Source organism: Prionailurus viverrinus, chromosome B1, assembly GCF_022837055.1.
Source record: "Prionailurus viverrinus isolate Anna chromosome B1, UM_Priviv_1.0, whole genome shotgun sequence".
NCBI classification, from domain to species: Eukaryota; Metazoa; Chordata; class Mammalia; order Carnivora; family Felidae; genus Prionailurus; species Prionailurus viverrinus.
In genome coordinates, this window is record NC_062564.1 from 81,215,103 (window position 1) to 81,224,932 (window position 9,830).

Genomic DNA, 9,830 nt, shown 5'->3' on the forward strand with positions numbered 1-9,830 from the left:
TTTTTTTAATATTCTAGACACCTAATAACTTCTTTGCACAGCAAAACTATGTGTTTGGGCATTTAAATAATTTAATTAACAAAATTAACACAATGTCAACTTCACTACACTTAGCTCAGAGTCTTGTTACTTATTTTATATCTGTAGATTTTATTTCCTAAATTATCAGCCCAAATAAAATCGGCCAGGTGATTCACACAAAGTTTAGTTGCTGCAATATACCATCGAAGCATCCACAGAGTTGTCTCCTTCCCAGCAGCTCAGACCTTACAGGACTTCTCTGAGCCTATACACAGCATGGCAACTGTTATCAGGAGAAGCATAGGCAAAAAGAGACATCCAGTGGCAGGGGAGTGCCCTATGTTGTGTCCTTAGCGTCCTGAAAATGGAAGAGCCACACGACACCCATTGAGCTCTGTGTGCCAAGCACATCCCAACATTTACCTGGTTCGGAGTGTGGACCTTGAAAAGCCTATGGGCTGTGCTGCCTCCTTTCTGGGCGACCTCAGGCACATACTTCACTTCTCTGTACCTCAGTTTCTGCCACTTTGAGACTAATGATAATATCTACTCTTTAGAGTTACAGAGGGTTAAATGGCAGGTGTTTGATAAAAGCTAGCGGCTGTAAGTATCGTTATTGTCATCGCTGCCCATTACTATGTACAACACCATTCGCGGCGAGCTCTGTTGTCACACTGTACAGGTTAGGAAGTAGGCTTGGGGAGCTGAGCAACTTGCCCAAGGCTACATGGGTGGCTTCGTCAGTGCTAGAGTGAGGACTAGAACCCTGGTCTATTTGGCCTCCAGAACCTTGCCCCAATACCACAAGAACCTCCCAGACAAAAATAGAACATCGCTTTTATACGAAGCGCCCTAGATCCCCAGGATCCTACTTGAAAAAGCTAGCCCACCCAGCACCTTCATTTATTCTGTCATTTACCAGAACGTTAGCCATTCCCGTTCTGTACTGGGTGCCACTATGGGCTCTGATCTGCCCACTCTGAGTTGGTAGAGGAGCGGTTTAGTACCTTTTTATTTCTTTTACTATTTATCCCTCTTGAAAACTTCCATTTATATTTATCGATGTGTATGTGCGCTGTTGGTCAGAATCTATACACATACGTTTTGACAAAGAATGAAGACAATTATTTGAAAATCCTAATATTCTATCAAAAACATGTAGTTGTAGTGAACAGAAAATTGTTTTAAAGCTCTGGGATTTATTCTGCAGAGTAACTGAAGCATTTCCAAAAGGGAGGCAAAATTGGACAACGCTGTTCATTTTCCTTTTGCACAGGAACTCCTCCAAACAAGGGAGGTATCAGCTACCTTAGAATAATCCAGTAGGCTTGGAATATTTACCCATCCCATTTGACCACAAAATAAATACAAACCGTCAATCATATCCATGAGCGTCTCCTCTGCTTTACAAATAATAGTGATTGAGACGCATGGCGACCATCCATGTTTGGTGGGACAGTGTGAGTAGCCAGGTCAGGCTGGGGAGATGACAAAGTCTGCCGGCCGGTGAGGTGGGCAGATGGGTCTGTTTGTGTCTGGAGGTTTGGATCACTGGTTATGTGAGGCTGTCGGGGTGGGCTGCCTCTTCCTTCTAGTAGCATAAATTATCTGCTGTTGATTGATGCTTTCATTTTGTTCATAGATACTGTCCAATTCTGAACATCACGTTGTCCTTTCCTACAGGGAGTGAAGTTGACGAGGCCAACAGTATAATGAAGATGGCGCCCTTCGTGTAGCGATGTATATATGTACAGGATTGTACATACAAACAGTTCCGAAGACACGTACTTGTGAATGTTGCTTCGATGCATATTTTATTTTTCTACACAAAAATATGATATAACAGTTTAAGTGCCTTAAAATGTATTTGACAGGAGCGTTATTTCCAAAACCTACTTCGTTGGTTACTGCCAGGGGTGGTACTGTATTTTGGAGCGGTTTATTTATTTATTTTTCCTACCACAGGAAACTGTCACCGTGACAAAAAGCAAACATGCTTTCCTTGTACCACCTTTGGTGCAATACAACTCTGTTCTAGTTACTGTGCTGTTTGAAATGAGGTCACCCCATCAGGAAGATGCCCTCCTGATGACAGTGAAAATTTCCAAAGTCTTATTCATGAATACTTTGATTTACTGTGTGATTCTTTTTTTCTACAACTGTGACATGCCTCTTCCTTATCAACTCAGCAGGGGTCATAGATTGAATAGATGCTGAAAAGCATAAGTTATCTGCATTTCTTGACATCATTTTTTAGACATTCCTTCAAATAGTTTCCACACAGAAACTCCTCAGTCCCATTATAAGAGATGGCGGTGTTATATGTCTTAAATTTATTATAAGCTGCTTCAAAGAAAGAGCCTGATGTTTGAGTTGTAAGTAAGGGAAGTTTTGAGGTAAACTACAGGACTCAGTTTTCAGGATTTTTACAATTATATTTCACATATTTTTCCCTTTTTCTGCCATAATTTCTTTCTTACCTGTTTTCCAGCACACTCCCAAACTCGTAACAGCAAATGTAAGACACAAAAAAGTTACCATCAGTTGGAGAACAGCAACAATTAATGGTAGATTATATTCACATTCCGCAACTGAGACCAGAATTTATTCTTGTTACACAGATGTCTGAGCACAAATTGCCCCTTTTAGCCGGAAGCAGCCTGTTACATCCTTGAATTAAGCACACGTAAGGCACTTGAGACAAGTTATTGACGAAAATTTCCTTGGCAGATTTGACAAACGTTTGCAACAATTTTTTAGAATTAAATCATATTGCTCTTATGAATAAATAAAAATATAAAGGTCATGGATACAAGCAAATGTTACATATACACATATGGAAAGAAAACTGGGCACAGAAAATGCAAAAACATTCATTAACCAAAATACCAAATAAAATGATGTCCCAATTGGGCATCAGCTTTCAAAAGAGTGTTCATGTTTGCTTCTACTGTGGCTGAGCAAACTTTTACTGGACCCAACTAGAGAAGAAAGTAATATATACAATTAGGGGAACATTTTCTTCTGCTTCCTGCACAGCATTCTGTCACATCCTCTCTGCGTGTCCTTCCTTGATCTGATAGACGGTATTGGCATCCTGGGTCTCACAGAGGCTGACTCTGTCCTCAATAGCTGTTTAGTTGTTATTTGGTCAGCAACACAAAAATCATTCCATAGAAACTTACCGGCTTTATCAGTACTGTAAATTTATATTATTGTCCCGACCAGCTCTCATCTCTGTAACTTCTGACCGTTTCAATACTATTGAACCTCGTAAGTTTCACAAGAGTTATCCTCACTGTAAATTTTAAGGCTAGTGCCAGACTCTGCAAAAATCCTTGTTCAACAGGCTATTTGCCAAGAATGTCCCTATATCTAAAACTCCAGTAAGTTTGCTCGATACCTTTGATGCTTACATATGGAGCACAGGAAGATTTTCATGTTTTGTTCCCTCAAGCGTCTTTGAATTTCAGAGGAGATGGAATTGTCTGTCTGTCCATCTGAGCTATAAAAATCTTTCTCTCTAGATTAGAATACTGATTTTTTTTTGCCCCAACTTATCTACCTCTATTATCTAACACCTATAGTAGGTGTGATTAATGGGATAAGGTTCAACTGAAGATGCTATAACAATTTATCTTTGCTTTAAAAAATGTTTTGTTTTCAAATAATCTCTACATAGTGCATTTTGGTGGCTTTAGTGATAGGTTTATGGCCATTTCTTTTTTTACACAAATACCGTGGCATATTTTTCCATAAAGAATAAAAAATAAAATCAAAATTTATTTTTAATTCATGCTTATTGGGATTTAATTATTCATCTCAAAATATTTTGCTCTGTGTTATGCACTGTCAGGCTATCCATTCTTTTATCTAAATGTGTTTATGAAGGAAATACATTGTATTTATGTTTACTCATTTTTCCACCTGTTTTTTTTTAACGGTTGTTATGAAATTTGATTTTTTTAATGGGTGGTACTGTTAATCTTTTCATGTGTCCTTTTCTAGGTTTTAAGTTTTGTATTTTTAAAAAATTCTTCCCTATTTTGTTTAACACGCCTCTGGCTAATGTTCAGTGTTTGTTTATGCTAAATACCAAATTTTTACAAAAGGATTGCTGAAGTTAATGAAGTGGGTTATTTATGATGAATGGAAGATGCAAATAATTCTATGATTAAACAGAGATGTTTCCAAAATCACAAGAGAACCTGTGGCTTATTTTTAACCTGATTTCAGATACACTCCTATGGCCTTCTAAGTCTCTCTAGATTTCTCTTGATTCATTCCAGTATTATTACATCGTTTGTGGTTAAATACACATAAGCTTCATAATCTTCCCAGGTACCCATATCAATACCTCCACCGCGGCATAATGTTAACATCCAAAATTAGCCCTTGCTTCTTTTGTTAGCATTGTTTTCTCTGCAACAGGAGTGAGGACCGAAAGACAAACATACCCAAGAGAAGGGACCAAATTTAAACAGTTCGAATTTCAGGCCCCCTTGTCATCTTCTCAAGGGATAGAAAAGATGAAACATTGGAATGCCCTTTCCAAACGCAGTATGTCTTTATGAGCGCCTTACCTTGTGTAGAATTCCTTATTTTTTTGTTCTTCTTTGGCTGCCTTCTTGGCTTAGCAATCCTCTTTGCCCTGGCAGGCTGTTGTAAATGCCACCCCCTCCATGAGGCTTTCCTGCCTCCCCAGCCAGTGCTAGACTTGCTCCCTGTAACATGCCCTTAGAACCTGTCCCTCAAGCCTTCTGAAACCTTTGCGTTGTCTAATCATTACTTTCATTTGTCTCCTACAGTGTGGCCTTCATTTCTGTTTCTCTATAGTGCCTAGCACAGTGCCGGGCTCAGAATAGTGTCTAGAATATACATGTTGACTTTCTCAATTGTTATCTTAATGGGTAGGACATGAAGCTTCAAAATTATGAGACAGCTCGTCCCTACGTTTAGATCATTACTAATTTACAGGAAAAACTGACTTTTTTATTGCTGTTCCGATCCTGAATAAAACTGTGCAGCTACATCAAGCTACTCAGAAAATACATTACTTCATAGCTGTGTAAATATTAACTCTCCAAGGTGACATTGCAGATGTGATAAGCAAACAACTTTCATCTTCTATGCTTTGACAGAACAGTAAGCCCTCAATAATTCAGGCTAAATCAGGTTGGGTCGATCTGAATTAGTGAATACTTTATATGCATAAAAAATAGTTTTCCTTATAGAAGTGTTAACGTACTATAAAGACTAGATACAGGTTAGTATGATTATTATCCTATCATTGGTTTGTATATAGACATAAACAAAAAGGTCTTACAAGACTTTATTCTCTAGTAAGCCAACTAATCTTATTTACAAGATATGACAGTTTCTCAAATGTGAGTTAAACATAACCTCACTTAAAGGGGAAAAAAAGTTTCTCATACACCCTGGAAAATTTGTCTACAGAGCCCATTATGAGAAACTGCATTAAATGGTAAATGACCATCATTGGGGCCCCTGGGTGGCTCAGTCGGTTGAGCGTCCGACTTTGGCTCAGGTCATGATCTCACAGTCTGTGACTTCAAGCCCCACGGCGGGCTCTGTGCTGACAGCTCAGAGCCTGGAGCTGCTTCGGATTCTGTGTCTCCCTCTCTGCCCTCCCCTGCTTATGGTCTGTCTCTCTCAAAAATAAATAAACATTTTTTAAAAATTAAAAAAAAAAGTAAATGACGATCACTAAGGATCCATCAGCACCCATGTGTTTGTGAACATGGGTGCAGATGAGACTGCTGAAATCACAGCACCATGCTGAGTCATAGATGTCCCCCCCCGCCCCCCCGTGATTTCAACAACTCAGAAATTCCAGACCATGGGAAGGAAGACCAGGGTTTTTGTGAGACCAGGCCTCAGAGTCTGCTGATAGGAAAAGGCAACACACCGAAGAGATCGATCCTGGCCACAGCCATAGACATTGATCATTCCCTCCTTGCCCACTGTTCCAAATGTGAAATCCTTGCAGCCGTATCGATTTGTGCGCACTGCTGGAAGTTCTAGACTCTGACTCTAGATGTTCACAGTCCTGTCAGTGTGGTGCCCTGGACTGGTTTTGCCAACGTGCTCAAAACTCATTCTGTATCTTTTCCACCAGTTCATGTTTCCCACGACTTCCTGCCCTGGGCCCCACTGCCCTTAGCATCTCACGTGCGGTGTATTCTGATGATGCCCCTCCACCTCAGCCGCCGCCCCCACAGCCCTACCTGAGAAGTCCCACGCATGTTGACGATGGGGCAAAATACCATTTCTACAGCTCACCTTTCTGCTCATGAAGCCAAAGAGAATTGTGTGAAATCCTAGGTTTGTTGCTAGGATCGAATGAGATAATCCCCGCAAACAGCTTGTCACAGCGCCTGCCACTTGGCAGGAACTCAGTAAGTGGCAGCTATTATTGCGCAACAGCCGATGGGACCTGGGTAAACCGCACTGGTCGTGTAGAGTCAGGCGTCGGGCTCGATTCTGCATGACTTCTAATTATGCAAAAGACCTATTACAAAGTCCATTAAATGTCACTAATCAAGTCAGGAAGTGACCAGGGCATGAGTCTTACTTCATCAGTTAATGAGGGTACCTGATTCTGAATTTTAACATGGTTGCTGCAATCCCCGGCTTCTGGCAAGGCTTGAAAGGCCCTCCCTGCCCATCACTGCCGTCCAGGTCTTGCCTTTTTCTGCCTTCTCCAAAGAACTCCAAGGAGAAATTTTGCCCAACTTCCCCAAAAACCCTGAGTCTGGCTAAGAACCATCGGATAAAGCAGTTGACAGACAGAACTGCCTCCATATTGATTCGCATTGACTAATGCCTGCCTGGGATGAGTTCTGAACTGGGAGCTGCTCCCAGAGCAGGCACGGTGCCCAAAGCTTTCTCAGAGGGCCTTTCCTTAAGCTCACTGCACCCAGGCTGATATGTTCCCTTTCCACTCGGTTGGGTGCCACCATGGCCCTGGAAAGGCTGGCTGTCCCTTTGACGTGCCCCCTTTGCGCTCACCCCCTTGAGGTTAACCATTTCCAGGAATTCTGGTCTCCGATTTTTCTTTCCACCCTCCCACCCTCCTGCCTTTTCCAGTGGGAACTTTCGGGCCACTGTCACAGCATCAGCCACCTTCTGTAAACCAGCAAGAGCTCCCAGATCTGTAGCCCTGAGTGCATGTCTGACAACATTCGGACGTTCACACTTGGGTGTCCTCAAGGCACCTCTAACCCCCTATGCCCTGAAGCAAAGGCCAGCCACCTCTTCCTTTCTCCACACTCAGTGCTCCCCAAGCCAGCCTCCTACGTTGGCACAGCAACCAGGCCTGGAGACTTTCCCTCCACCTTTACCTGCACTTTTCATATTCAGTAGTCTGGTAGGTCTGAATTCTATTACAGACTATTAATTCTATTACGAATCCTCTCCTTCATCTCCGCCTTCTTCATCCCACTGCCACTGTCTTAAAATACCTTTTTAAATGTTGGGGTTTTTTTTCCCCTCCAGGAGTACCTTTCTCCGATCCAGGGCACTCTCTGCTGACACTTATCAATCACCTATCATGTGCTGAGTGCTCTGCTAAATGCTTCACATGGATTACCCCATTTAATCTTTATGACAGTTCTGACATTGATCTAATTGTTCCCATTTTACAGATTAGGAACCCTGGATTTCCACCCAGGTTGCTGACATGGCCGGTACCTCAGCACTAATGACTCCCCATTTTTAGGATTCCCCCACAGCCCCCACCACCATGAGACACAAGGATCGGTTACCAGTTGCCTACTGAATCTCTTCACTTGCTATGCTACCACTCGTCAGGTTTGTGCCAAATTACCCTTGTCCACATATCTCTCTCTCCCTCTAAATAATTCATTTTTTCGATGGGGACCTTGTTTTGTTTATCTCTGTAACCCTGATAACCAGCAGAATGCTTGCCTGATGATAGGAACCTCAATAAATGCTTGTTGAATAATGAGTTAACTTGTAAGGCCCTCCAGCTTGCTTTTTTGATTCTGGGGGACAGATGTCTTCAGATTAGGAAACACTGTTTTTGGAGAGTGGCATGTGAATCAATTATCATTCAGTGAATGGAAAGCATCATATTAACCAATCTACAAATGCTTCTGAAAGGACTTTTTTTTTTCCCTGAGAACAATCAATAAAAATAATGATGACAGTTTCAAGGCCAGAGTATCTAGATTTCAGTATCTCTCCCGATGTGCATTCCTTGTTTCACCATTTGCTGTGGGAGCCATCTGTCTGGCCGCTATGTGTGCAAGGGTCCTGAGGTCAGAATGAGACACCCAGCCGGGGAAAAGCATGTAGCTTTTGGCCCAGGGCTAACCAAACAGCCCCTGCCTCTGTGCCCTTCATCTGCCTTCTGTTTCTCATTCTCCCAAGACACACATGCATCCCTGCTTGCCCTCCTGAGACATTAACCACTCAGCCCCAAATGCTAAGTTAGGATCTAACCAAAACTCAACTAGCTAAAGAGAGTGCATGGGCAGATGCAAGAGAGAGCACTGGGCCAGGCATAACGAGTCCAGGCAGGCCAGTTATTGTAAAGGGAGCCCTACATCAGGGCCTTTTACCTCTGGGTCACTGGTTCAAATCCAGCCAGGCCTCGGCTGACAGAAAATCATTACCAACTCTGTGTCAGGTTGCTTGACAGATGGAAAATGAGTTTCTGTCTCCGTCCAGCAGGCAAGTGTCCACATCACACTTGGCACTAAGCAGCTCTCAACCCTGTGGAGACAGAGTAGAAGTCAGGCGACAGCCGCCCTTGTGTCAGGCAGGTCCCTGAGGTCAGGCGAGCCTGCATTTCAGTGTTCTCTGCATGTGGGTCTGACAGCCTCCTTGTCTCAGCCCTTTCATGAGCACTTTATTAATCTGCTTGTGTTTTTTTGTCTGAAGACATTGTTTAACAAGTCGTTTGAAGTAATGGAACAGCTGAGAAAATCTCATTCTGCAGCATCGAGAAATGAGCAACCAAATCATAACAGAACACTGTCTAAAGGGGCATTTTTCTCCTTGGCTCAGCTGGGCCAGGCTGGGCTGGGACCCCTGGGCTGCTGAGTATGTCCAGTGGAAAGTGTGGGTCTGCTGAACAGGGTAAGCTGGCACCACAGCTCCACCCCAAAGTGCCTAGATAAGGGGTGGTGGGAGACAGTTCCCTCCAGGACATTTAATTTTCATCTCTTTTTCCCTCGTGAAAACATTGAAGCCACTGGTCTGAAGGCATTTCAAGCTTAGAAAAATCTTTCTTCCCTTCCTGTGCATAAACAGGCCCCGCCCAACCTTCAGAAGGGTGTCTACCAAATACCCACAGCCTGGGCTTTCCTCACCACAGCCGAGTAGGAGGCACTCACACCACACCCCTGGATGGCTCTGACAAATGCAGAACATGGTCTGACTTGGCTACATACTTCAAGCCGCCTCCCCTCTATGGCCATGAACCCCGTCAGTGCAATACCACTCCAGGGCCATCCCTGGAGAATTTCACTGTCACAGGAGCTCTTCTTTTTTAACTCTTTCCGGGAGATCCACAGAGTCACACCCCTCCTGGGTCATCCAAGAAGCTCCAGTCCTCCCAAGACTCTCTGGCAATGAACAGAAGGAGCCCACTCCGTTTTTTGGGTGCATCCTCAGCAAGTTTGCTGCCCGGGATTCATTTGGCCAGCATAAGGCAGACCACATGGTCCCCTCTGTTGACCCTCCAGAGTGTAAGCAGTGGGTCCCACTACTCTAGAGTTCACCTGGCTTGTGGCAACCTGACCACCGTGTGTGAAGGGACC

General features: G+C 43.3%; 1 protein-coding gene across 2 annotated transcripts in view; it reads left to right on the forward strand.

Annotated features, from left to right (window-relative positions):
* Window positions 1-4,220, forward strand: part of SLC10A7 (solute carrier family 10 member 7) — a 254,880-nt gene extending 250,660 nt beyond the window's left edge. For both annotated transcript variants that reach the window (XM_047855992.1, XM_047855993.1), the window contains one exon: window positions 1,705-4,220. In XM_047855992.1, the coding sequence (XP_047711948.1) occupies window positions 1,705-1,734 (30 nt within the window). In that variant the 3' untranslated portion in view covers window positions 1,735-4,220. The remainder of the gene's footprint in view (window positions 1-1,704) is intronic.
* The last annotated feature ends 5,610 nt before the right edge of the window (window positions 4,221-9,830 follow it).